At 40.5% G+C, this 27,973-nt stretch overlaps 1 protein-coding gene, 1 non-coding gene and 1 pseudogene across 2 annotated transcripts; all 3 read right to left on the reverse strand.

The window, feature by feature from the left end:
• Positions 1–5,328: 5,328 nt before the first annotated feature.
• Positions 5,329–8,735, reverse strand: Tpt1 (tumor protein, translationally-controlled 1). Its single transcript, XM_076872401.2, has 6 exons — positions 8,546–8,735; positions 8,195–8,268; positions 7,651–7,841; positions 7,151–7,256; positions 6,426–6,542; positions 5,329–5,537 (listed from the first exon to the last, which is right to left on the reverse strand). Exons 1-6 carry the CDS (start codon positions 8,571–8,573, stop codon positions 5,535–5,537), a joined length of 519 nt encoding a protein of 172 aa, XP_076728516.1. The 5' UTR covers positions 8,574–8,735; the 3' UTR covers positions 5,329–5,534.
• Positions 5,605–5,734, reverse strand: LOC143411919 (small nucleolar RNA SNORA31). Its single transcript, XR_013092922.1, has one exon. It is a non-coding gene; the product is annotated as a small nucleolar RNA SNORA31 (small nucleolar RNA).
• Positions 8,736–22,144: 13,409 nt separating the features above from the next.
• LOC143411425 (glyceraldehyde-3-phosphate dehydrogenase pseudogene) lies at positions 22,145–23,268 on the reverse strand (annotated as a pseudogene).
• Positions 23,269–27,973: the final 4,705 nt, after the last annotated feature.

Raw genomic sequence — 27,973 nt, forward strand, 5'->3', positions numbered from 1 at the left:
TAAGGAAAGAGCTTTCCTCCACCAGAGGAAGACTGTGCAGCTCTCACACCCCCAGTGCCCCCCTCCTTGTCTGTTGATCGGAGTGGAACAGGCTGCACGTTACTTAACCACATTTCAGAGGCTTAGTCACTTTTACTTTTAATAGATGCCAGCAGTTGGTGTTACTGTTCTACCGATCCCATGGCAGTCACCCAGCCCATGTTCCACCTGACAAAATTCACTGCTGTGAATTCCCCTCGAGTTTATACACCAGGGGAGGCTTCGGAAGAAAGGCGTGCTAGGATCACCATGGAGAAAGGTTATAATGCATCACACCAGCCTCTGAGTTGACTTAGCTTCCCCTTTTATACTCACCATCTGTTGACACATTGTTCCACCTCAGTGAGGTAGTCGAAAAAGGTATCTGTGAGACAGGAGGATTGCAAGTTCAAAGCCGGCCTCAGCAACTTAGCAAGGTCCTAAGCAATTCGGTGAGATCCTGTCTCAAAATATAATACAAAAAAGGGCTGGGGCGTGGTGCAGTGGAGCACGCCTATAATCCCAACTGCTCAGGAGGCTGAGGCAGGAAGATTGCAAGTTCAAAGCCAGCCTCAGCAATGGTGAGACATTAAGCAACTCAGTGAGACCCTGTCTCTAAACAAAATACAGAACAGGGCTGGGGATGTGACTCAGTGGTCGAGTGCCCCTGAGTTAATCTCCAGTAACCACCCCTACCCCCAAAAAAGGGGGCTGGGATGTGGCTCAGTAATTAAGCACCCCTGGATTCAATCCCTGGTACAAAAAAAAAAAAAAAGTGTCTCTTTTCTTTCTAATTTCATGCACAGTAGTACCTTTTTCTTTTTAACCAGCCAGCTTTTTCCCCAGGTTGAATATTAGTTCAAGTATTTGCTTACACGATAAATCGGTAGTTCTTAAAGGAAAACCCCCAAATCAATGTATTTAAGGAAAGGGAAATTACAAGTATTGCTCTGTTTTGAGTTGCGGTCCAGAAAATACCATCTTTCTCTGCGAATTTCCAAATCTCTACCAGCTAGAGAATGGCAGACTATGCACTGGGTAGAATAATTTCATAACCCTATGCTCTCAATGAGGCTATGTGCAAGTTGCATTTGATAATAAACTATGATTTATCTGTCACCTTTACACATGAGGACAATCACCACATACATGACTAGATTTCTAATATCCAAATGAATGTCAGAACCAAAGGCTGTCTAGTAGCGCTACAGGACTATTTTCTAAAATACTTTACTAAGATACTGGGTTGTAGCTCAGTGGTAAGAGTGTATGCTTAGCATGTGAGAAGCCCTGGGCTCCCCCCAGCCCCAGCAAAAAAAAAAAAAAAAAAAAACAAACACAGAAACTAGAAAAACTGTCCTTTAAAGGTTGAATATGAACTGTCTCTGTATGTTCTCTCCCAGTCAGGGGACTCCTCCAGTGAGTTACCCAATGTCTTAATTTTCATTTCGTCTGTAACTTGTTACTTGCACAAGAAAAAACATTGCATAGTGTTTTCTATCTGTGCTCTCTGCTTGACCTCTAAGCTCATAAAAGAGCATAATGCAGACTTCAACGAATGGACACCGAGTGTATCACAGGAGGAAGAAAGGCAGTAATTGAGGGAAACATTGACAAGTTACTTTGGAAAGAATTTTCCTCTAGGCTCCAATTTAATATTTTTCTCATTGAACTGTATCACCCCTGCTATTGCCATCTATCCTAGCTGGTGACCTATGCTGGGTTTACAAATCTGACTATTCCAATAACTTAAGAAATGGCAAAGAAAGCACACACACACACACACAGAAGTACCTTTTCAAAATCCAGGATGGCTCTCCGACCTTAGGGGTCCATGGAAAGAAAGAACTACTGGAATTCTTTATTTCTTATATAGGGGACACACACACCACGGGGAAGTTCCATGGAACATTCTATCCCAAAAAGGGCAAAGGAGTAGGATTATAAAGGAACAGGTGAGTGTAACTCAATCCCACAGGGTGATGCCTACTCTTGGAGCCATGCCTCATTATCCAAGCGGAGGTAAAGCCCAAGTTATTGCGGGGCGCAATAATTGTTCTGTATCTCTTGCTCAGGACTTAAGGGTGTGTATTTCCAGAGTGACTCCCGATACCCTGCCAGAACCACATCCACACCAGAGCTTCTCATGGCCCAGCATATAGAATTGCAATTGGCAACCTCCAGGCACAATGATATGAAATCATGTATAACAGGAGGAATTCATGGCCTACAGTCTCTCAAAAACAAACAAAACCAACCAACCAACCAAACAAAAACCCTGAATATCCTCTTAGTTAAAAACGTGCACCTGCAGTACTCCAAGATCTATTTTGGACTGCTGACTTACATATGGTTGGTTGTATATCATTGCCGCCATGGCCAAGGAATGGACTTGGAGGAATTCCGTGGATAAATATAAACTGTCAACATGATTTTTAACTTATCTGCACAGTCCAAGTATCTAGCTTATTGAGGTGGCTCTCACATCAGTTAAGCTTTATTCAATAGAAGGTATATAGGACTTCTACTTCTTTATGTTGAACAATTCAAGGACTTCTTGAAATAATGATTATTAAATGTTTCCAAAAATATCAAGTTACACCCTCAGTTCTTATGGGCAAAGTCTCCAGAAATACATGCTAATTGCCACAAAGCTGGAGCTCTTTGGAGGTGGAGGGTAGATTTGTGCCCATTAGCAGGCTGTTAACTGTATACTTCTACCATAGGATCAAGGATCATGCAGTAGTGACCTACTGTTGTAAATCACCAATCACTATGATACCAATGAATTCAAATCCACCTGAGTTTAGTTCCATTTTACTCAGAGTATAGACTACCAGACAAGGTCACTCCACTTTACATGAGAGCACACGTGTATACACTCAAAGGATATACATGTATATCCATGTATTCATTTTTTCCAAGTTATTGAGGTTCATTGCTGTTCTTCTTGCAATCTTGTGTCATCATTACTGTTCACTTTGTAGCGAATTATTGAATACACTGTAGTTCAGAATGGTAATACAATATGAATCTAGCAATTCAACTAAATTTTGAGAAAAATTTCTAATGATTCAAATGAGTCATTCACATATCTTTTGCTTAAGCAGATGTAATAACAAGCACACAATTGTATTATGACATTTCATGAGCCATGTGCTGCCTGTGAATGTGTTTTTGGAGCCCATGTTAACGAGGCTTTCTTCCCCACTACTGAAATCCAACAGTTGTCACTCATTTTGCTCAATCCATTCATTAAGTTCATTCTCACCTCTCACCTCACACATCAGCACAGCTTACTGCCTCTACCTTCATTTCCAACCATCACTACTACTACTGCTGTCATCTCTTGCCTAGAAATATTGCATTAAATGCATAATTGCTCTATAATTTTTACCCTGCTCCACAGGAACCAAAGTGATCTTTGAAAATTTAAGTCTTATAACTCTTCTGTTCAAAGCAGCACTGTGGTTTTCCTGCACGCCTTGGTCTTTCCCCATATGCAATCATACTTCTTTACTTCAACTCTTTCCTTTCACCTTCTTGGGTCAGCACAGTGGCCATCTTGTTCCTAGAACACATTAAGCACATTCCAGACTGTGAATGTGTTCTTTTGTCTGGATGGTCTGCTCACCTCTCTCCACATACGAATGTGACCTTCTTTCCACATTATAAAATCCTTCTCTAGACACTATAAAAATCCTTCTCTATTCATTTATTTTCCATACACACAACAAAACCCTTGGCCATGGGCCAATAAAAACCTGCCTGTACCAAACTTAGTGTCAAACAAAATGACATGTACTTCTGATGTATTCAGGAAGCAATATATCACTTATTCATCTCAAAATGTCTTAACCTGACTCTAGAATAACCAAAGACCCCTCCCCCCCAAAAAAAGGGATAGTATAACTACCTGGATCTTCACATGGATTGGGAGGCGGGTATACTTATAAAGATTAACAAGGGACAACTAAGGAATTTTTGAGATGTTGGGGCAGGAGAACCTGTTCACCTCCCCAACAAAGCCTTTACTATTTCATTTTCACTTTCCCAGGGCCAGCTCACCTATCAGACCTCAGTTTAGATGTTACCTTAAAGCCCTTACCCCTCTGCCAGATTGTCCTGGTTTTAACAGAATTGATCACCCTAAATACTAATTACAATGTTTCAGACAGTAATGGCCTAAATAGGGCTGGTACTTTTTCCCTTTGATTTCATGTCAGAGCCAGAATGCTTAAATTAACTGGAGTCCAGTGTTTGGGTCTGCTTTCCATCACCAGGGGGCACTATTAACCTATTAGCCTTAAATTCAGGACCACATTCTTTGAAATTATATGGCAAATTCCATAGTCTGATCTTTGGACTCACATGTCCAAATGGAGTCAATGAAGTCACTGGTCTTTTTTATGTTTAACCTTTTAAAGATATAATAAACCAAGCAAAATATTCCATTTACTAAAAGAATTTTCCCTCTCAATCTTAGTTGCCAAAGTGCAAGGTCATTTTTTCCTTCTCACCTAATAGTGAAAACCTTAGCAGCATCCTTAATTGCTCCAGGTCTGTCAGATGCATATTCATATCCATTCCAAAGCACACAGCTTTTCTGGATATTTCTCCTCTGGCCACCAGATATTCCCTTTCTTTCAAAGGAGGGATTGGTGTGCTTCATAAAGGGACCTGGGTTTTAATGACTTAAAAGGTCCAACCATCATATTCAACTGCTTTTCCCATTTTACAAACTATAGTCAAACCATACATTATTAAAGTGTCCCAAAAAACTGGACACAAAATTTAATTTCATATCCCATAAGGTATTCTTTTGACCACCCCCCCAACATTTAAAGCTACAACCACCACGGGGAGCTGTACAGGTAGAAGAATGAACCCCCTTTGCCAACCCCTGTTCTAGTTACCAGGGAATTGGCAATTCATTCCAGGTAACTTGTTCTACTTATGTTAAAATAAGCTCAGACAATACATTGCTTCCAACTGAGTTAGTGTCTCTTTATTCTTTTGGTAACCTCTTCCAGGGTTAACTACTTCCGTTGTAGGTGATGCAATGTGTAAGTTCCACACTTCAAATGTTGGCACTGTTATGAGCATGGTCTTTCCCTTTATTACAAGTCAGAATTAAAACCTTGATTCTTGTGTTTTAGATTCCAGTTGCAGAAGTAGTTTTCACTGCAGGAGTTATCTGAAGACAGTCAGCTTTCTAATGGTGGCCTACAATCAGGCTCTAGCTTCTCCAGGAACACTACAGGTTGGATTTAGTTTAAACATGTATTAAACTAAGAGAATTCTCTCAAGTGAGTTTAAATGCACTTTATTTTTAGACAACCTACATGACATGTTTTCTTAAAAAACAATGCCTCCACTCCAAATAAATCACGGTCAAAATAAATGTGCTCAAGATGACATCAGTTCCATTTGTCTTAAGTCCTGGTGTTGTGTGGATGACAAGCAGCAGCCAGTTATGATGACAGATGATAGGTCCAAAATAACTGCCAAATTTGTTACTGTAAAAATAAAGTAAGATCACATTAACACCTTTTCCAATAAAGAGTACCAACTTTTCTAAACTACAGCTGTATTCCCCAATTCAATCTGGACTGCCACACAGACAGACAGAAAGCGCAGGGATTATTTTCTTTTGCATCCTAGTGCAAACCAAAAGAACAACAGCAAATTGTTCAAGGTCTATCAGTGGATGCAGAACATCCTTACCCAATTGGAGGTAGCACATTTTCCAGAAAAATCTTATTATGCATCAAGTCTTATTATGCATACATAATTTGCAGTATTATACCACCAAAAAGCTCAAATGGAGTATGAATGGTCAACCATCTCGTACGGTCCCTAATTTTAGGCCACTGTTGCCATTTATTTTGCTCATATCCTCTACTTAATTTATAGGAAGCCCTGAAGCTAGAACAATGTCTGTTTCCATACAGCCTCTTTGCAGGAAGTTCCTTGCACAGCAAACATACACTTATTTTTACTAAAAATGATCTTCTTAGCAGTCAGTTCTAGCTACTTACTAGAATATAATGTCTCAGACTTTCAATGATCAATTGCTAATTATCAGTAAACCAGAGTGCCACTCATGCATGTGTGTCAAAATAGAAGAAACGGAAATCATACCTAATGGAGAAGGTCAACATAGAGTGTTGTCTCTGAACCATCTACATTGTTTTCTGTAGATAACCAAGATTCTAGGCCTTTATACCACAAGAATCTATTACATGTGAAATACAATCCTCTCTAGATCCCCAAAGAGAAGCAAACTAAATCCCATGTTTTAAAAGTACTGTTGTAGAATCCATTCTGTCAAGAAACACTGAGAATCATACCTAAAATCTCTATTTTCACAAATTACTGATTTCAAACCACTTTCTCATACTTACACATTTCTCCATTTCTAAACCATCCTTAAAGAAAATCATATATGGGGTCACACCATCCTCACGGTAGTCCAGGAGAGCGACCATGCCATCTGGATTCATGTTTTCACCAATAAAGAACTTGGGAAACAAATACCCAGAATTAGACCACCATATATGAATGTATCATATCAAAGCAAACCTATTACACCATTAAAAAAAAAAAAAAAAAAAAAATCAAGCAATTCCAGCAAGAAAAAGCTCTGATACCTAAAAGCAGTGCTCATTATTCACAAACATCAGTTCACTTGATTAAAGCACTAATAAATCAAAATAGTGTACCAATCCTGGAACACTTTAGGCTTTCTAGGAACTTTTACTTTATCAAGCCCACATGAAATTCCAACTAACCTGCATGCTTCAGTAGTCAGGCTGACAATGATTTAAAGTATATCAAATGGAAATACAAGTTAGTTAAAAAGTTTTAAAGCCAGTCTGTGATGTGTATTGTTTTAAAATTACATTTTAGAGGTCAAGGGAAGTCACTTAAGTTTTCCAACAACAGATCCAACAAGCTCAGATGCATCCAAAAGCCAGTGTCATAGACACTGGAATTTAAAATAAAAGTTGGAATATTTAGGAAGTTAAGAAAGTCCAAGAAGGCAGAACTGAGAAATGTCATGAAACTTACCTCTGTTTTTGCAGCTAAAACAGTACACCCATTTGATTCAAATAATGAAAGTATTTACCTGGTAATTTTTAAAATTAGCAAGGATGTGCTTGATTTGTTCTGCAGCCCCTGTCATAAAAGGTTTTACTCTCTCTGGTCTCTGTTCTTCAAGTTTGCCTTTGATTCTACAACAGTATCATTAAATGATTGTTAAAAGTATAGAACTTTGAACAATATAAAAATTTTTTAAAGTAACAAGTACAAGCAACAAAGAATTCTGCAACACTAGGCCTAGCTTTCAATAAGCAAAGTAATAGCACAATTAAGATATTATTCCTTTACAGAAGGAATCTCAAGAAATGTTTAGAATTCCAAATATTTAAAAAATATCATTCTAAGAAGACCAGACTGCATGCTTAAGCATGCTCGCAGTAGTTTACTGAAAGCAACCACCCTTGTCAGTGAGCTTTTCAACAAAGTTTCAGGCCTTTCATAAGAACTTAAAATAAGCTATCTACTACTAAAGAACTTATTAAAATAAGCGATCCCAGCCTTTGGCTGGGTGTTAAGATCACTTACGATTTCATGTAATCTTTGATGTACTTCTTGTATGCTTCTTTTGTGAAGCTGGTTTCCTGCAAGTGATGGTTCATGACAATATCAACACCAGTGATTACTGTGCTTTCGGTACCTTCGCCCTCGGGTCCTTCAGCGGAGGCATTTCCACCAATGAGCGAGTCATCAATGTTACCCTCGGTCCTACTGACCATCTGTATTAGAGTAAGTAGTTTAGTTACAAAAATGGGGGAAAAAATTCCAAAATAACTCCTATGCCAGCAGTTTATGCTTTCTCAATAGGGCAAACGTTTAAGAGTCTGGGGCTCCCAAACCAGAGTCAACCTGTCCCGGAAGGCCCGGAAGGAGGATGGGCGCCGAGGCGGCGGACCTATTTCCAGGCTCAGCTCCGCCTCCACTTTTCTAGAAAAACCCGAGCCCGGAAAGAGCCGACTCCTCCGCCAGGAGGGGGCGGAGAGGATTGCACAACCTCGGGCGGGGGAGTCGCGGAAACCCGAGCCCGCCCGCCAGGCTCTGCCTCCCCCGCGCGGCCGGCCGACCGACTCACCTTGCCCTCCACCTCCAGGCAGAGCCCGTCCGCGATCTCCCGGATCTTGTAAATGTCGGAGAACATCTCATCATCTGTTCGGGGACAGGGAACCACTCATCACGGTGCGCCGGCACCGAGGCCTGGAGCCGGCTCCGCCATTTCCCGCGCCGGGCAGGCGCACGCGGCCCCCTGCCCCGCCCCAGCGCTCGAGACTCGGGCGCTTCCCCGGCACCGATCCCTCCTCGCCCCCGCCCCCGGAAAGGTGGCCGGCGTCCCTGGACCCAGGACGGCGGCGGTGTCCGCCTTCTCCGCTCCCACCCGCACCCCAGTTCCTCGTGGGCCAGTAAGGGTAGTGCAGTCAGGACTCACGGCTGATGAGGTCCCGGTAGATAATCATGATGGCGACTGGAGGGAGACGGCGGCAGCGCTAGCTTAGCAGGAGCCCGGAGCTCGGAGCGAGCGCGGTGCAGCCGGAGCGGCGCTCGGGGGGAGGGGGGAGCGGGCGGAAAAGGCCGACTCAGCCGCTCCCCAACCTCATATAGAGGGCACGTCCCTCTACGTCATCGCCCGCTGCGCCTCCGGAAGCGCCGCAAGCGGTGACGTGGCACGCAGAGCCGCGCGGGGGTGGGGCTACGGCGAGGTCCTAAGAGGGAAGGCGAGCATCCGGGAACTTGTCGCGGAGACATAATATCGCGTTGGGCTGGGTGCGTGAGGTGGGGCGGGAGGAGCGCGCGGGGGAGGGGAGTTGGAAGGGCTCCAGGGCGCTCCCCGGCCGGGGTGGGGCACAGCTGGGGAGGCGGGGCGGGTGGCCATACCCCGCGGGGCAGCCCCTGGAGGTGCTGCGCCTGGGTGGGGCCTAGATGACGTCTCAGGCTTCCGCCTCACGCCTAGCGCTGCTCACCGCTGGCACCTTCCCTTCTCTCCCCCCTCCCCGGGAGCAAAAATGTCAGCTGATGTAGGGGGATTTCTAGTGCTGAGGGCTAGGACCTTGAATCCTGAGGGAACGGCGGAGCTGTCTACGAGGTGGAGGGCAGGGCGCGCGGCCTGTCTGGCTCTTCAGATCTCCTAGAGCCTCAGAGAAATTTTCAGCGGCTTTCCAGCTGGACTTCTCCGCGCCTTTGTGGGGGCCGAGCTGAGTCTGGTGGTGGGACCCGGACGGGCTGTCCACCTCAGCCCCGGGGGGAATCGAGGCGGGCGCGGGGCCTGGGGCTGAGGGACCTGGTGAGAAAGGAAGGTGTCATAGACGTTTACACGGATTTTTTTTATCTCTTTCATTTGCCCCAGATTTGAAAAATTTTCATCTATCTGTGGCGGACAGCTAAAGACATCTTTTCTGTCTTGCACCTGGGCTTGAAGACCTGGGCTTGAATTATGTGCTTTGTTTGAAAAAAAAAAAAAAAAAAAAGGATATGTTGTCACATTTAAGATGAAGTGTAAATTTTATATCCGGTGCCACAAAGTTACCAAACAAAAATAAGGAATTTCCCACTTGCCCACGTGTTACTTGAAGGACTTTAGACCCAGTTACTAAGTACAAAAACAACAACAATACAAACCCCAAACACACCTTTTTAGGTATGGTCTTTGTATATACCTGGATGAAACTTGAGGGCTTATTCCATTACCCCTCTATTTTTGTGTTCTACCGTATTCCTGGCACTGGAATTTCCACAGAAATGGAATGATTGCGACTGTGAACAGATTAGATCCAGATTGTAGAAATTCTCATTCTGGTGAGTCAAAGAAGCAGGCGATTATTATACATTAATAATTTTTCATAAACGCAGGCATTCATCAGAATAAGAGAGCAAGCCTGTAAAAGAACAGGACGTAGGACAGTATTGGGATGATGAAGTCAAAGTGGCAGTCATCTAAGAAATGGGATCCTCACCCAGTATGGAGGAACATGTCTGTAATCCCAGCAGCTGGGGAGGCTAAGGGAGGAGGATGTTAGCAATTTAGCGACTTAGCAACTTTATGAGACCCTGTCTTAAAATAGAAAAAGAACTGGGATATAGCTCAGTGGTAAAGCACTTCTGAGATCAGTACCTTCCCCAATAAGATTATTCCAGGATTTTATTAGCTTTAACATTCACATTATTTAAAACATTCCCATTCACTTATACAGAGCCCTTAAACATTACTTTTTCCAGCTCTTTATCCAAAGAAAAACATTTTTTTTCCAAGATACATAAAAACACTGAAAAAGTGTTGAAGAGACCAAGGCACCCTAAATTGAAATCTTGACTTTACTAGTTCTGTGACCTTGGGAAAGTCAGCTTCCCTTGAGTCTTAGTATACAAGAGAGTTTTAAAAAATTGAGAAAATGCCTAGTATCCTCAACAGGTGAGCAATAAATGTTGCTAGAATTTCAATGCATAATTCTTCCCAAAATTTAACGCTTTTCAGAAATGTCCTGAAACTATTCCATTAATTCTATGGTATTTGAAAACATTTTGGGGACTTTGTTAATACATATTGTACTAAAGATGATCTATTTCATCCCAGTACTAATAATGGATTGCTGATCCCCTTGTTGATTGCAGATAGCCGATCAACTTGTAGCCTTATGATTTCCTATTTCAGGTTCATATTTGATAGTTCACAGCAATTTTGTGATTACACATTCTAAAAAAAAAGATCTCAGGAATCTGATTTGAATTTTAGTATATTTTATACATATCCTTCTGCAGGTTTAGAAAATCTGTACTGTAGTTGAAAATGCCTATTTAGAACACCAGGAATACAACTTGTTGGGCTAAAATTAAGTACTAATTGTAAGTCACTGACAAAATGGCAAACATTAGGCCTTTATCTAAACTGAATATCTTTCATTTTCATATCATTAAAAATTGTTTTTTGACAACATTATTCCTTAACGATGATTTAAGCAGTGATTTCTAACAAAATCTACATCTGTCCTAAATTTTACAACTGATAAAAACTTGGCATTTCTTGCATTTAAGGAGATTTTAAAGAGAATGTCGTCTGGCTTCTTCACACAAAGTCCTCATATGAGAAAATTACCTTAGAAGGACTCCTCATTTTATCCAGGATTGATTACAACGGTTTAAATACATAAGTGTTTATTTTCATGTAGAATAAATTCAAAGTATGATTATCTCCATGGGCATCAGGAGCCCAGACTTTTCCCTTCTTTTCCACTGTTCATATAGTTATGTGTCAGATGCTGGAATTCCAGCCATCAAATTGTTCTTGCAGGCAGCCACAAGAGAGGAAGGACATAAGAGGTTTGTTCCAGTTGTGTGTCCCTTTTGAAGAGCTCTTCTAGGAGTCCTACTGAGAGCAATTTCATGGAGGCATGCAGTCAAGGAAGGCAAAAATTGTAGTCTTCTAACTCATTATCACTGGCTCATGGCTATACTAAATAAAATCAGGATTTTTACATAAAGGAAGAACATGGGCAGCTGATAGTTCCTGCTGTGACCATAGTGCAAAGAGGTCTGGTTCTGATTCTCAGCTCATTTTTATTAAACTCCTAAGTGATTGATTTGTAAACCAGAATGCCACTAATTTATAATGAGAAATTTGTAGCTGTAGTAAGAAAGTAAGTTATCCAAAATGTGGTTCAATTAATATGGAATTAGGCAGAGGAGTTCAGGATGCAATATATAATTGTTTGCTATTTTTTTAGTTCTTGATAAAGCTTCACTTATTTATCTATCTATCTATTTATTTATATGCAATGCTGAGAATCAAACCTAGTGCCTCACACATGCTAGGCAAGTACTCCACCACTGAGCCACAACCCCAGCCCTGCAATATATAATTGTGACAGAGGTGATTAGGAATGAACCAGCCAAACTGTTCTATTCCTAAGATGCAGTCTGAACATTCTCATTCTGAGAGTGTGAATAAATTCTTATTGTTCTCTCTCTCTCTCTCTCTCTCTCTTTTTTTTTTTTTTTTTTTTTTTGAGGCTTTATGTCAATAAGTCATTACTTTAGTCAAGTTATAAGGTAGTTTTCTTCCTAGAAATGTTCTATATCTGTTCCAACCTAGCCACTAACCCCATGTGGCTACTGGGCACTAGTTAATCTGACTATGGAAATGAATGTTTATTTTTGCTTAATTTTAATTAATTTAAATTTAGATACTCTTGTCTAATAGCTGTATTGGACAGCACAGCTCTGTAATGTAAAATCTATGAAATCAGGGACTTTGTTCTGTTAACTACTTATAACTGAGTCAGGGTCTGACTCAAAAAATGTTTTCTAATAAGTGAATGAAATTTTCTTCATCTCTCTTAATTAGATTGAGTCTAATTCCTTCTTAATTAATTGGATTTAGCTTATATCTAAAACCTAATCAGCGTGTTTTAAATTGAAGTTTGAGAAAACAATTTAGTGAGTAGTGAACAGCTTTATTGAAAAAGAAATAGAATAGTGAGCATAGCTCTCTGAATCTCTTTTGGTTCTGAGAGTTGCCTCATTCGTGAATCATTCTTTGCTAAAATCAACTGTTAAATTTAAAAAAAGAGAGAAAGAAATAGAAAAGAAAGTGAATCACATGAAAAGGTGAATCACAGTAAAGGTGAGTATTATGTCAATTTTGTTTAAATTTATGTATGTATGTACTAAATCCCAAATATATTTCTTCTTGTGAATCTAGGTCAGAAATTTTGACTTAGTCAGATTCTCTCTTTGAATATATTGTTTGGCGGCATTAACTATTCTGTTTCAGCAGATGATTTAAAAAATGCCCCAGGATTTAGTAAATACTATTTTTTATTCTCTAGCCCAGTTGGACAAGGTTCACATTTTTCCTATGTTAAAACATGACATGGTCTTGTTTTTGTCTTGATACATTGTGGTCATAGAGTGGCCTTTGAGACTTATTTTTCTGGGAGATTGGTTATATTCAACAGAGGGCCACCAAGGTCTATCTGTGAGTGCCAGAACAACATCTACTGCATTGAGACCTCACTGAGAATCTACGATTCCTTTCTTATAAGCAAAAACACCAAGTATCATAATGAATATAATTTTCTTAGTGTCTTTGATGAATATAAAATGGTCATTAGACTCTAAGATGCTCTTAAATTTGAATATTTCTTTTAACTTTGAAAAATATGAACTTTTCCTGATTATACAGATAATAATACATATTTTAGAATGTTTTAAACTACAGAAAAACCACAGATAATTACTGTTAACATTTTAGTATTCTTTCTTTTTTTTAAAAAAAAAAAATATTTATTTATTAATTTATTTTTAGTTTTCAGCAGACACAACATCTTTGTATGTGGTGCTGAGGATCGAACCTGGGCCGCACGCGTGCCAGGCGAGTGCGCTACTGCTTGAGCCACATCCCCAGCCCCGCCCCAGTTCATTTTTTTTTTATTTTTTAAAGAGAGAGTGAGAGAGGAGAGAGAGAGAGAGAATTTTTTAATATTTATTTTTTTAGTTCTCGGCGGACACAACACCTTTGTTGGTATGTGGTGCTGACAATTGAACCCGGGCCGCACGCATACCAGGCGAGCGCGCTACCACTTGAGCCACATCCCCAACCCCTATTCTTTCTTAATATGTTTATAGGGCATCACATGGATGGTAAAGCAATTTCTCCATCAGATGACTTTTAAGCATTTGTTGGTTTTGTTTCATACTTGCTCTAAGAGAAGAGATTTATGAGCAGGCTAATTCCATGATCTGGTTGAGGCTATTTTTGAAAAATAGATTAGTTAAATAAGCCTTTTTATGTTAGTTAAAAACAAAAACAAAAACAAAAACAATCTAGCCCAGTGTGGTGGTGCATGCCTGTAGTCCTACCAACCTAGGAGACTGAGGCAGGAGGATCACAAGTTCAAGGCTAGTCTCAGCAATTTAGTGAGGCCCTGAGCAACTTAATGAGATCATCCTGTCTCAAAATAAGTAAACAAATAAAAGGGCTGGGAATATAGCTCAGTGGTAATGCTTCCCTGTGTTTAATCCCCAGTACTATCCTCCCAACCAAAATCTAATAGATGATTATTAAGCTAATCAGCCAGATGTTTAACCCACATCATTAACTATATTTTTTCTAGGTATTAGGGCTTGAACCTAGGGGGCTTTACATCAGAGCCACGCCTCCAGTCCTTTTTATTTTTTATTTTGAGATAATGTTTAAGTTGGCTTTGAACTTCCCTCTTTTTCCTGTCTCTGCCTTCTGAGATGCTGGGATTTCAGGCATGTACCACTGTAGCCAGCCATTAACTATTCTCCTGAAATGCTATTTTAAATTATTATAAACATTCTAGCAGATGAATGTACTATAATTTCTTTTTATACATTTGAAAAAATATCACTGCCAGGCATGGTGCTGCATACCTGTAATCCCCATTGCTCAGAAGTTTGAGGCAGGAAGTTGCCAGTTTGAGGCCAGCTTGAGCTATTCAACAAGATGCTTTCTCAAAATAAAATAAATAAATAAATAAATAAAAAGGACTGGGGATATGACTTAGACTCTATGTGTTCAGTCTCCAGTACTAAAATAAATAAATAAATAAATAAATAAATAAATAAATATTAGAAAATATATAGACATTAAAGGAATTTTTATTTTTTTGGCACTGTTGAATCCAGGGGCCCTCTACCTCTGAGCCACATCCCAGACCTTTTATTTTTTTAATTTTGAGACAGGGTCTTACTAAGTTGCTTAGAGTCTTGTTAAGTTGCCAAAACTAGTTTTGAATTGGGGATCCTCCTGCCTCAGCCTCCTGAACTGCGGGATTACTGGTGTGCACCATTGCACCTGATTAAGAGTTGTTAAAAGTAAGCATTCACGTTTCCACCAACCACAATGAACAACTGCTAACACATTTAATATTTGCTTCAAGATTTCTTTCTTTTTTTTTAAATGGGTAATATTACAGCTAAAATTAAAATCTACTTTCTCTTTTCTTATCCACAAGTTCATTCACCTCCCCACACACCTCCATTCAAATAAGACATCACCCATATTCATTGTCCAGCCATTAAGAAAGGAATCAACAGGGATTCCTTTCCTTAAAGGGGATCACCCAGAAGTTGCATAAATCATTTCTTGTATCTTATTGCCATTCCCTATCCAGGCACAGTGGTACAAACCTATAATTCCAGCAACTCAGGAGGCTGGTAACAGGAGGATCATATCCAAGGTAAGCCTCAACAACTTAGTAAGAGCCTGTTTCAAAATGAAAGGGGAAAAAAGCAGGGGATGCTGGGGATATAGTTCGTTGGTAAAATGCCCCTGGATTCAATTCCCAGTATCCCCCCCAATTTTTTTAAATAAATAAAATTCCATTCCCTGACAAAAGAAAACAACAACAAAATTATAATCTCTGGCCTCCTCTTGGACTCTTGGAAAACCCTATTCTTTATTCCTTTTTTTTTTTTTTTTTGTAACCAGGGATTGAACAGTGGGGTGCTTAACCAATTGAGCCACATCCACAGCCCTTTTCATTTTTTATTTTAGTGTCTCACTGAGTTGCTTAGGGCCTTGCCAAATTGCCAAGACTGGCTTTAAACTTGCAATCCTCTGGCCCCAGTCTCCTGAGCTGCTAGGATTGCAGGTGTACATCACTGGGCCCGGCAGAGAACCCTATTCTTCCTTTCCTTTCTTTTTCTGTGCTAGGGATCTAACCCAGAACCTGGAGCATACTAGGCAAGTGCTCTACCACTGAGCTATTCCTTGCCCTCCCATTATTCTTTTTTTCCTTCTTTCTTTGTAGCACTTACTATTAACCAACTACTATTTCTATTATATTGTCTGTCTCCCCTCAAGGCAATGTAGGTGCTATAGAAGTAGAGATTGTATTTTTTTGCTCACAGCTCTTTCCTCAGAACCTGGAACAGTGTCTATTATAACCACTAAATAACTGTTAAGTGAATGAACTTCAGACCAAGACTAAGTAAATAAGATTGGGTTAGACCATATCCCAGCACAGTGACATTATGAGGTAGTCACACTTAAATATTCAGATTTTCTGAATTTCAAGCCTGAGAAAGTAGCTCAGGGGTCACATGCTTGCCTAGCATTCCTGAGGCTCCGAGTTCAATTCCCATTACCGCCAAAAAGATTTTCCACTTTCCTTTTTGACCTGTACATTAGGTGTTTTTCAGTGCCATAGTCAAGAGCAAAGATGGAAGAACAGCAGCTATTGCCAGAAGATGTATTTGGATGAGTTAACATAAAAAACACTGTGGGGAGCCACCCTGGAGCTATTTGAGCATCTTCACTTGGCCTTGGAGCCAAGGAGATTTTGGTTTGGCACTGCAAGCTATTTTGTGGCTCCTCCGTCTTAATGGATTGTGCAAAATGCATGTGACCTCTGTCTTCAGTCAGCTAGGTCTCCTAGCTCCAGAGTTGGGTATGACCCATTGGGAACTGGACAGCCTACAGCCTACCTTAATTGGCTAAGAACATTCCATAGAAAGCCTTTAAAGTTCTCCCATATAAATAAAGCTCTCTTTTCAGCATGGAAGCTTGACCCTTAAGGTTAAAGCTGTTCTGCCCCTGCTCTTTAAAACTATTTTCTGTGTCATGTGATTTTTCACTGTATTTTCTCAGCCAACCCACTCCACACAGGGGACCCAGCTTCTGTTGCCTGCACAGGCTGCAGGCAAGAAAAGACCTCTTTCCTTTGAGTAGGAAAATTGCCCTAAGATATATTAAGTCAAAAAAGCAAGTTGCAGAACAGTATAACCTGTACAACATTCATTTGATTAACACAGACACACAATACAAACCAACATATTACTATAGATGTATATGTTTGCAAGATCATGCATGAATCTGGAAGGACATGCATCAACAGTGGCTGACTCTGGAAGGCATCCAGGCTCAGGAAGAGCAAGTGGACAAAGGGAACTTTAGTACTAATTGTATTGTCAGGATATTTACCCCCAAGAATGTTTTCATATTTAGTTTCTAAAGCATTGTTTTCCTCATAGATATCAAACTTAATAATGAAAGTAAAGCATGTGGAAGTGTAAATATTGTGTATAGACAACTTAGAAGGAAAATGTTTTGAAGATACAAGAAGCACACACACACCTGAGAAGAGTTAAGGGAGTTCCATATTTAAGTCCTGAGGCTGACAGGCAGTGGCTTTTTTTGGACAACTTCACATGCATGTTGTGTGTGAGTGTGTGTGTGTGTGTGTGTGTGTGTGTGTGTGTGTGTGATTTTGATCTAAAAAATTGACCCATAAATTTCTTGCTACAAAGGGCAACAAGTACTTCTTAGGAAGTAGTGAAGAAGGGGTGGATAAATGCTTGTCAACTTGCTGCAGAAGGAAGATAGCTTATCTTCTACTTTCCACTTTTTCAAATAAAGAGCACACTGGAGTGGGAATTAGAGATAACATAATTTGGAGAGTTTATGAATTTCTTTTTATTACTCTATGCCTTGGTTGAAAATTTAGTGGTAGCAGCTTTTAGAGTTCTATGTAGCCAGTATCCTTCAAGTATTTGATGAATTGGTACAAACCAAAACTGTAAATAAGATAAGGTCAGGAGTAAGGATGGTGACAAACTAGGTGTCACCAAGTTCTACACAATCAATAGAGATAGGCTCTAAATTAGGTTGGAAGCTTTTAGCTATCAAAGCAAAAGAAGGATTAAGCTATAAAATTCACCATAATTTCTGAGTAAAAAATAAATATTCTAGGAAACATTCTTTGGTTTCTGAAAAGGAGATATACAAAGTTTTCCCCAGTGGCCCTCATCATATGATTATTTTCAACAAAATCTTTATAGAAGCCAGGCAAGGTGGTACATATCTCTAATTCCATTGATTTAGGAGAGGGTAAGGCAGGGAGATTGAAAGTTTGAGGCCATTCCCCACAACTTACAAGAACGTGTCTCTAAATAAATAAATAAAAAGGGCTGGGAAGGTAATTCAGTGGTAAGTGTCCCTGGGTTCAATCCTCAGTACCAACAACAAACAAAAACAACAAAGAGCCCTATAGAAAATTTAGTAGTGAGTTTCACATGGCTTATTTCTTATTTCCTTCAATGTAGGCCTAAATTTTAATTCTGTAAAAATAATTCTGCTGTTAGGCAGAACAAAGGCATCCTGCTTCACAGTTTTCTGAGGTCTGGATTGATCCAAAAATAAAATTATTTTATGATCTGGAACAGACAACATTATTCTAGTAGTTTACCACACATACTCTTTTCATTACACAGATGTCTGCTGGAGTGTCCTGTCTCCATGATATCTGAAGAAGGTTGTCATGCATCCTCATGATGTTTATATTCTCATGTCACTGGCAGTAGGTGGGAAGGAAGGGAGCATTTTATTGTCATTGTTGTCATTTTTATCATCATCATCATCATCATCATCATCATCATTTTGGTACCAGGGATTGATCCCAGGGGTGCTTAACCACTGAGCCACATCCCCAGCCCTTTTAAAATAATTTTTCTATTTAGAGACTGGGTCTTGCTAAGTTGCTTAAGGCCTCACTAAAGTGCTGAGTCTGACTTTGAACTTTCAGTCCTCCAGTCTCAGCCTCTCAAACTGCTGGATTACAGGTGTATACCACTGTACCTGGTGGAAGAAAGCATTTTATTTCACAGCAGTGCAGCTTCAGAATAACTCTGGGTGACTCTGTTCTGAAAGTGTTATCAGTCATTCACCATGACTTCTCAGAGTCTTACAACCTGTCACCAGACAAGAGATACCACCAGAAGGGCCCAAGGAGTTCCCAAAGGGGAACTCAATACAGGACAAGTGGGGTCCTTGACATACGTGATGAAAAAGAATTTCAGCCCACATCAGTAGAGGCACAGAGATTTATTTAGGAAAGCAAGAAATCCACTTTCAAGGGAAAATGCAGGCCATTGTGAGAGTAAGAGACAATTTTGGGGTTTTCAGGCTCTTTTCAAGGAAAGTTGGTGAAGAGTGGACATGGGAAGGTACATAAGGATGACATCAGTCTGGTTGTTCTCAGGATCCTTAGCTGATGTGGTTTCCATTATTGGATCCAGTAGATAATGATGAAAAGTACCCTAAATTATATTCTTAAAATATCAATCTATTGGTAGGCCTATTAACAGTGCACAAGTATCATAAGCGAGGGAATTTATGATGATTGAACCACTGATATACATCTTCAATCTTTTTTATTTTTGATTTTGAGACAGGGTCTTGTTAAATTGTCAAGGCTGGTCTCGGGTTTTCAATCCTCCTGCCTCCTGCCTCAGCCTCCCGTCCTTAGTCACTGGGATTATAGGTGTTTGCCACAGTGCCCAGCAGAGTATTTTTTTTTTTTTTTTTTATCCTTTACAGGATCTCTTTTTGAGCTGGGTGTGTTGGCACATGTCCATAATCCCAGCAGTTTGGGAGGCTGTGTCAATAGGGTCATAAGTTCAGGCCAGCCTTGGCAAATTAGTGGGATCCTGTCTTGAAATAAAAAAAGAGTTGAGGATGTAGCCAAGTAGTGAAGCACTCCCTGGGTTCAATCCCCAGTACGTAAAGGAAAAAAAAAATAGGATCTCTTTGAAGTTAGAGAAATATTTGGTGCCATACCTTAGGAAATTTTGCACTTGCCTCGGGGGATAGCTCTGTGGTAGAACACAGGCTTAACATATGACATGCTAACTTAAATTGGATTTGGATAAGAATACATGAAGGATAAAAGGGGAATTCACAGGTACCCATTCCTGGGCTTTATGGTCATGGAGGAGGCCTAGGGTGACTATATCACATATGGTGGCTGTGGTCGGGGAAGACAAATGCTTTTATTCTTGGAGCCAAATCCTCCCCAGGTGGCCCTGATCCTGCTTATTAACCATGAGTCTGGAGTGGGGAGAGAGTGGAGAGTGAGTAGGGGCCTGTTGCTGGGATCCAATATTTGTGGTTTCAGGTCAGATCTGCGATGCTGCTGATCCTTTTTTGACATCTGTTCACATTTACTGTTGCTTAGATACTGTGTTAGTTTCCATTACTGGGATAAAACCTGAGATAATCACCTTATGGGGAGAAAAGGTTTATTTTGGCTCATATTTTTAGCATTTTCAGTCTGGGATCAGTTGGCCCCCTTGCTTTGGGGCCTGTGATGAGGCAGCCCTCCATGGTGGGGGAACATGTGGGAGAGCACATCTGTGCCTCTCATGGTGGGGAAACAAGAGAGAGAGGAAGAAAGGTTTGGGGCCTCACTATTCCCTTCACAGGCACCCGCCTCCCCAGGGAACAGAAGAACTCCCAGTAGGCCCTACCTCTTTCCAATAATGGCAAGCTGGGGGCTAAGCCTTTAATACATTGGCTTGCAGGGGGTGGGGGTGGGGCAGTATTTAAGATCCAAACTATAGCAGAGAGCTTCCTACAAGGTATTTGACCTAGAGAGAGATTTTGAAAGTCTTGGTATTTCCAAAGCATTTTTTGGCCAAGGAGCTCAAATGACCAATATTCTTAGGGAACAAAAAGTACTACTTCCTTTCCCAGAAGCCTTATGAGGTTTAGGAACCAAGAATGGTAGCTACAGCAAATCCCATTAGGTGAAGATTTCTTTGAGGGACTCTGGAATCTCAGAGTTAATAGGATCAAAAAATTTAAAGAGAAATTCTAATGGTTAGTTTTCATTTCCATGAGGTTATTTAATGAAAAATAGGCTAATTTATGCTTTAAAGAGATATTAGAGGCTATGGCTGAGCTCAGTGGCATACGCCTTTCATCCCAGCAGCTCTGGAGGCTGAGGCAGGAGGATCATGAGTTCAAAGCCAGCCTCAGCAAAAGCAAGGCACTAAGCAACTCAGTGAGACCCTGTTAAAAAAAAATACAAAATAGGGCTGGAGATGTGGCTCAGTGGCTGAGTGCCCCTGATTTCAATCCCTAGTACCCCCACCAAAAAAATTTTAAAAATAAAGTGATATTAGAGCCCATAGCTCAAAATTCATTAGTATGAAGGAAGAGATGGAGACTATTTTATTTACTTTTTAATCTCTGACCTCTGTTCTTCCCAGACTGTCATTAGTGAGGTTTTCTTCAATTCCCATCTTGGGCCCATTCATTGGGATTGAACTCAGCAGTCAGCAACCATGGGTATTCTTAGGTTCCATGGGGTAGACCTGTAGGTGCTCAGTCACTCCCAGACCAACGTGTTGGTGGTAGAGTCACCACAGTCCAGTCTCTTTTCCAGTCAAGAACAAGCAAGCTGATGAGTCAGGTCTAATTTAATTTCATGGATAATTAATGAGTGGAAAGGACTACAATTCCAGTTCTACATGTTGGTATGCATTCTTTAATTCTATCATAAGTATGGGATGGTTCCCTCAAGGAGAATCTGAGCAATAGAAGGGATTTTTGATTCCTTATGCCTTTTAGAAATTAAAGCATAATAACAAAGCAAATAAACAAGAGATTAAGAATAATATGCTTATAGAAAGTGCTTTCATTATAAAGGTAGAGCCCAATAATTTTTCACAAACTGAATTCATGCAACCAGCATCCAGAATCCTGAGATTACTACTGGCACCTTAGGTGACCCCCTTTTTGCTCCTAAAAGGAACTTTGAAAGGATATTTTACACATTTATCTGCTGTTAAGTGGGCTATGCCTAAATTTACCTGCATGCATGGATAGATGCTCTCTTTTAAAATTTATTTTGAGATAGACCCACACCTGCTTATTAGTTTTATGCAAATGCATTAATGTCATTGATAATATGTGCTTTTCTGTGTTAGTAGAACATTTTTTTCTTTTTTTCAGCTGGCTCCCTTCTACCTCTCCTTCATGCACACTAATCTCACGACTTTGCACATTTTTGTAATCACTCAGGACAAGGAATAGAACAGTTTGTGTCACCCCAGAAGCTGCCTCCTGTGCCCCATTCCACTAAGCATATGTCCTGTCTTTCTATATGAACCATACTCCCAGGGAAACCAAGGAAAATGCAGGAAATCATTTTTTAACAAAAGGTGACCAATTAATAACTTTTATTTATTTATTGGGATACAATGAACTTTATTGATGGTATGTGAACTAAGGCTCCCTAAGCCCCTCCCCTTCTTCAGGAGGTCTTGGATGGAAATTGGGATGACAGGAGATTCTCAGCATGTTGAGGGACTGCCCAGAAGCTGAGGGCCTCTCTCTTCTTCTTTGTTCTTGCTGGGGCAGGTGGTCAATGAGTCCTTCCACAAGGGGCTCTGACTCCTTGGAGGCCATGTAGACCATAAGGTCGGCCACCCTGTTGCTATAGCCAAATTCATTGTAATTCCAGAAAATTAGCTTGACAAAGTAGTCATCAAGGGCAATGCCAGCCCCAGCATCGAAGGTGGAAGAGTGGTATCACTGTTAAAGTCATAGGAGATAACCTAGTTCTCTGTGTAGCCCAGGATGCCCTGCAGGGGACCTTCTGATGCATGCTTCACTATCTTCTTGATGTCATCATATTTGGCAGCTTACTCCAAGTTGACAGGTCAGATCCACATTGGGGGTGGACACATGGAAAGCCATGCCAGTGAGCTTCCCATTCGGTTCAGGCATGACCTTGCCCACAGCCTTGGCAGCGCCAGTGGATGCAGGGATGATATTCTGGGCAGCCCCAGGCCATCACAGTTTCTCAGAGGAGTCATCTGAGTGACAGTGATGGCATGGACTGTGGTCATGAGTCCTTCTACAATGTCATGGATGACCTTGGCCAGAGGGAGGCTAGCAGTTGATACGGGAGGCATTGCTGATTATCTTGAGGGAATTGTCATGCTTCTTGTGGTTTATGCCCTTCACAAATATGGAAGCAGAAGGAGCAGAGGTGATGACTCTTTTGGCACTGCCCTTCAAATAAGCCCTGGCTTTCTCCATGTAGTGAAGACAACAGTGGACTCCACAACATATTCAGCACCAGCATCACCCCATTTGATACTGGTGGGATCTTGTTTCTGAAAGATGGAGACAGACTTTCCATTGATGACAAGCTTCCCATTCTTAGCCTTGACTGTGCTATTGAACTTACCATGGGTGAAATCGTACTGGAATATGTAGACCATGTAGTTAAGGTCAATGAAGAGGTCATTGATGGTGACAATATCCACTTTGCCAGCGTTGAAAGCAGCCCTGGTGACCAGGGACCCAATAGAGCCAAATCTGTTCACCCCAACCTTCACCATCATGTCACAGATGCTGCTGACACCACATAAAACAAGAAGATGAAGCTGTCTGTTGAACGGGGAGGAGCAGAGAGCCCCAATTAGTAACTTTAAAAACAAGAAATAGGAATTTAAAATTACCAATTATAAACTAAAACAAGAAATGGTAGAATTAGAGTATTACCTTTTTGTGCCTTTCAATTAATTCTATCCCTCCTTTTCTATAAAATAAACTTGATTTGATAATAGTGATTGCTTTGTTACATTTTAAATTGTCCTTATCAGCCAAATTGTATCCTTAGACATCATAGTTTGGTCTTATCTATTTAAAAAAATTGGGCTTTTCTTGATTTGCAGACATCTCTTCATTCCTTTGTTCTTTCTCCTCTGATTTATCAATTAAAGAATTCAAACCAGGTGCAGTGGCACATACCTGAAATCCCAGCATTTCAGGAGGCTGAGGCAGGAGGATTGCATATTCAAAGACAGCAATTTAGTGAGGCTGTAAGCAACTTAGTGAGACACTGTCTCAAAATTTAAAAACAATTAAAAAAATGGGGATGTGGCTCAGTAGTTAAGCACACCTGAGTTCAATCCCTGGTATCCCCCCCACACACACAAAAAAAAAGAGTCAATGAGTCAGGTCTATGGGCTGGGGATGTGGCTCAATTGGTAGCACGCTTGCCTGGCATGCGTGCGGCCTGGGTTCAATCCTTAGCAACACATATAAACAAAGATGTTGTGTTTGCCGAAAAATATAAAATAAATAAAAATAATTTAAAAAATAGTCAATGAGTCAGGTCTAATTTCATTTCATGGATAATTAATGAGTGGAAAGGACTACAATTGCATTCTTTAATTCTATCATAAGTATTGGATGGTTCCCTCAAGGAGAATCTGAGCAGTAGAAGGGACTTTTGGTTCTTTATACATTTAAAAATTAAAGCATAACACCAAACAAAGCAAATAAATAGGAGATCAAGAATAAAATGCTTATAGAAAGAATTTAGATGGTTTGACCTGTCTCTCTCACAATCTGGATCATTTGACCTGTCACACTCTGGATCTGTGAGGTTCATGCTCTTCTGTCCTGTGTATTTCCTGCAAAGATCTGTTAAATTCAGTGGCTTGATGAGACTCCGGTTCAGTTCACAGGTAGGGTGAATTGTTTCACTGGGAGCTTGGGATGTTTACTTTTGCTCTTATTTATTTATTCTAGAGCAATGGTAGGGCTGCTCTTACCACTGAGCTGCACCCCAATCCCTTTTTATTTTTTGAAAGAAGATTCTCATTAAATTGCCTGGGGCTGAAGAACATGCAATTCTCCAGCCTCAGCCTCCTGAGTGGATGGGATTACAGGCATATGCCATCTCACCTGACTTATTTTTATACTTCTAATATCAGCAAATTACATTGTACAGGATTTTACCTCAATGCTTCTCTATTGTTCATTATTGTGTGAAGTGCATTTTCCTGAATCTTCGAAAGAAGTGGGCTTTAACTCCTCTTCCATTATTTTTGTTAGGTTTCAATACATAGCAGCTTTTGATCTTGGACTTCCTGGCTCTGCTTCCTTCCCTCACTTTTACCTGGATCTGCTGTTTCTTATGTCCCAATTTCTTCGCTTCACTGAGCTAGGCCATTCCAGTCTCTTCAATCCCACTGCAGACTCCTTACTTTGTTACATTTTGGAGTGGGCAAACCTCCTCAGGTTTCATGCTTTCCAGCAAATATGTGGGCATTTTCCTGTTTTCAGGTCTTCAGTGCAATGGTTTGGATATAGTTTGTCTCTAACATAACTTATGTTGAGGCTTAGTCCCCAAAATATCAGTGTGAGGATGAGGCGAGACCTTTAAGAGGTGTTTGGGTCACAAGGAATCTGTCCTCTTGGAGGGATTAATGCTCTCATGGGAGTTAATTCTCATCTTGGGGAACTAGATTAGTTACCAGGAGAGTGGACTGTGATACAGTGTGGCCACTCCTCATGTTTTGTCTCTTGCATGTGACTGCTTGCCCTTCTACTTTCTGCCATAGTCAAAGTAGTACAAGACCCATGCCAGATGAGGCTGTTCCATTTTGGACTTCCCAGCCTCCAGAACTATGAGCCAAAATAAACCTCTCTTTTTAAATGAATTATTTAGTCTCATAAAATGGACTTAAGACTGATAGACACCACTTGTTCCACTCTGCCTTTTCCTGCTCAGATGCAAATCCCAGGTAGTCTGGGGCGTTCAGAAATTTGCCCTTATCTGCTTATATTCTTGTGTCATGGAGATATCTTATTTCCTAATTCTGTTGAAAGTCTTTATAGGTTTTTGGTTTGTTGTAGTTCCATTATTTTATTTGAAGATTCAGAGACATTTTAAAACTACTCCATCCCTGCCTACTGCCATCTTTCCAAAATCTCTTTACACACACACACACACACACACACACTCATTAAGGAGTGTTTCAAACAAACACTTATTAACTCATTGTTTTATGGGCAATGGTTCAATGAAAGGCATAAGCTTTAAAGGTTGTAGATGTAGCTCAGTGGTATAGTGCTTGCTTAGCATGCTCAAGGCCTTGGGTTCAATCCCAAGCACACCCCAAAGTCAAAGGTATAGGCTTTAATTTGTAAGAGATCTCATTTAATTTTCTCTGAGTGATACCTAGAACATATTCTATTATTAAAACACCTGACTTATAGCTCTTATCCAAGTCACTGGGGGCAATCTGAAGAGGACCTCTGCCTGGGTGTGGTATAAATATTGGGTCCTTAAGATTGTGTGAGCAGGGGGCTGGGGATGTGGCTCAAGTTGTAGCGTGCTCGCCTGGCATGCGTGCGGCCCAGGTTCGATCCTCAGCACTACATACAAACAAAGATGTTGTGCCCGCCAAAAAAAAAAAAAAAAAAAAAAAATAAATAAATAAATATTAAAAAATTCTCTCTCTCTCTCTCTCTGTCACTCTCTCTTTAAAAAATAAATATTAAAGAAAAAGATTGTGTGAGCAGGGCTTAACCTGGGACCTTTAAAAACAGTTCAAGAGAATTTGAGGTGCAGTTCAGTGGCAGAGCACTTATCTAGCATGCACAAGAACCTGGATTGTTAGATCACTAGCCCCACAAATTAAAAAAAAAAAAAAGACAAAACATAAAACTGGTACAGCCTGAATTAGTAGCTAAGGATATTTCTAAAATGATCTGCTTCTCATTGGGAATAGAGGCTAAATTAAGATTAGGAGTAGAGGAGAATCTAAGGCACCGAGGAACGTTAGCTCAATCAGAAAATGACTGATACTTGATTCCATGGAACCCATGTGACACTATTCCTTAATTAATTTCTTTCAAGTTTCTTGATTTAAAAAAGAAATCTTATACCACTTTGAGAATTTGATCCAACACAAAGACCTTCTCCCCCAGGAAAATGTACATAGTCACAACAGTTTGCATACAATATTTAGTGTTTATGGACTCTCTAATGCCCATCATAGATTCTAAATGAAGAATTCCTGCACTACCATATTTGTTCAAAGCATGTCTTCACATGAATGGTGGGCATTTTCACAATAGAGAGCAAGTAAGGTGACCATCTCTTGGGCTGTCATAAGTCTAGCTAGAACTCCAAGCCATACTACAAAGATTAGTTTGCTCCTATGGAAGACCAAGCTGACAACTGTGGGTACATAGGACCTGAAGGCAGGCTCTGTGCTATGGCGGAAGGAAAATGCCCAGCCTTATTACATAAATATTACATATTTCTGACTGATGAACAGGTGGAGGAGTCCTACTTCTCTTGCTTTTCTGGATTTAGTTTTTAAAATCAATCATGGTGATCTCTCTTGTTTAATTTTGGTACTGGGGTTGAACTCAAGGGTGCTCTACCATTGAACCACATCCCCCATCTTTTTTATTGTGAGACAGGGTCTTGCTAAATTGCCCAGGCAGGTCTTGAAGATCCTCTTGCCTCAGCCTCATCAGTAGCTGGGATTACTGGCTTTCAAGGTACTCTTTATCCTCTTTGTTGGTTCAGCATTTCCACTGATGTTAATTCTCAAGGAGGTGAAGTGCACACACACAAATTGCACGTAACTCAGGAAGAAGCAACTAGAAAGGCAGCATGGGCATCGATGACTTGGCAGTGCAGGTCTTGTGCGCAAGTCAGAAGCTGCCCAGATTTGTACTGGTCTTTGGCATAAGCCTCCTAATTTATCAAACAACTAAGTCACAGGGTAAGCACATACGAAGGAACACACTGTTTCCAATTTCTCCAGAGGATGGGCTAAAAACACTAGTTTTTGGAATAAATTTGCATAACAGTTTTGTTGAAGTTTTCTTACTTGGTGTCATCCATTGCTCAAAGGGATCAATAATTATATAATTACAACAGTAGACCATTAGATAATATGCTGTAACATATCAACAATTCTTTGAAGAGGCCAAACTTTCCTTTACAAATTCACTTGAGAGAATGGTTGAAATCCCGTGGTGTACCAACAGGTGTAGCTAGCAGTTCAGAAAATAATTGCTCCTCGGAGACAATTGGTACCACAAGTAAACACTTGATGATTCCTGTCATTTTTCTTGAGGTGTAATTACCTCAACAAAATAAAAAATTCAGACATGTCCGCTTTTCCTCTTGAGACTTGTTATTCTAGGGTGCTGTGGTATATGCCTGTAAACCCAGCAACTAGGGGGCTGAAGCAGGAGTTATGCAAATTCTAGGCCAGTCCCAGCAATTTA

This window comes from Callospermophilus lateralis, chromosome 12 (genome assembly GCF_048772815.1).
Source record: "Callospermophilus lateralis isolate mCalLat2 chromosome 12, mCalLat2.hap1, whole genome shotgun sequence".
Taxonomy (NCBI): domain Eukaryota; kingdom Metazoa; phylum Chordata; class Mammalia; order Rodentia; family Sciuridae; genus Callospermophilus; species Callospermophilus lateralis.

Coding starts and splice junctions, on each gene's coding strand:
- Tpt1 (XM_076872401.2), bottom strand. CDS start 8,573: ATGATTATCTACCGGGACCTCATCAGCC. Junction 7,257..7,650: donor ATCAAAGATTACATGAAATC/GTAAGTGATCTT, acceptor ATACTGTTGTAG/AATCAAAGGCAAACTTGAAG. Junction 6,543..7,150: donor CTAATTTTAAAAATTACCAG/GTAAATACTTTC, acceptor TTGTTTCCCAAG/TTCTTTATTGGTGAAAACAT.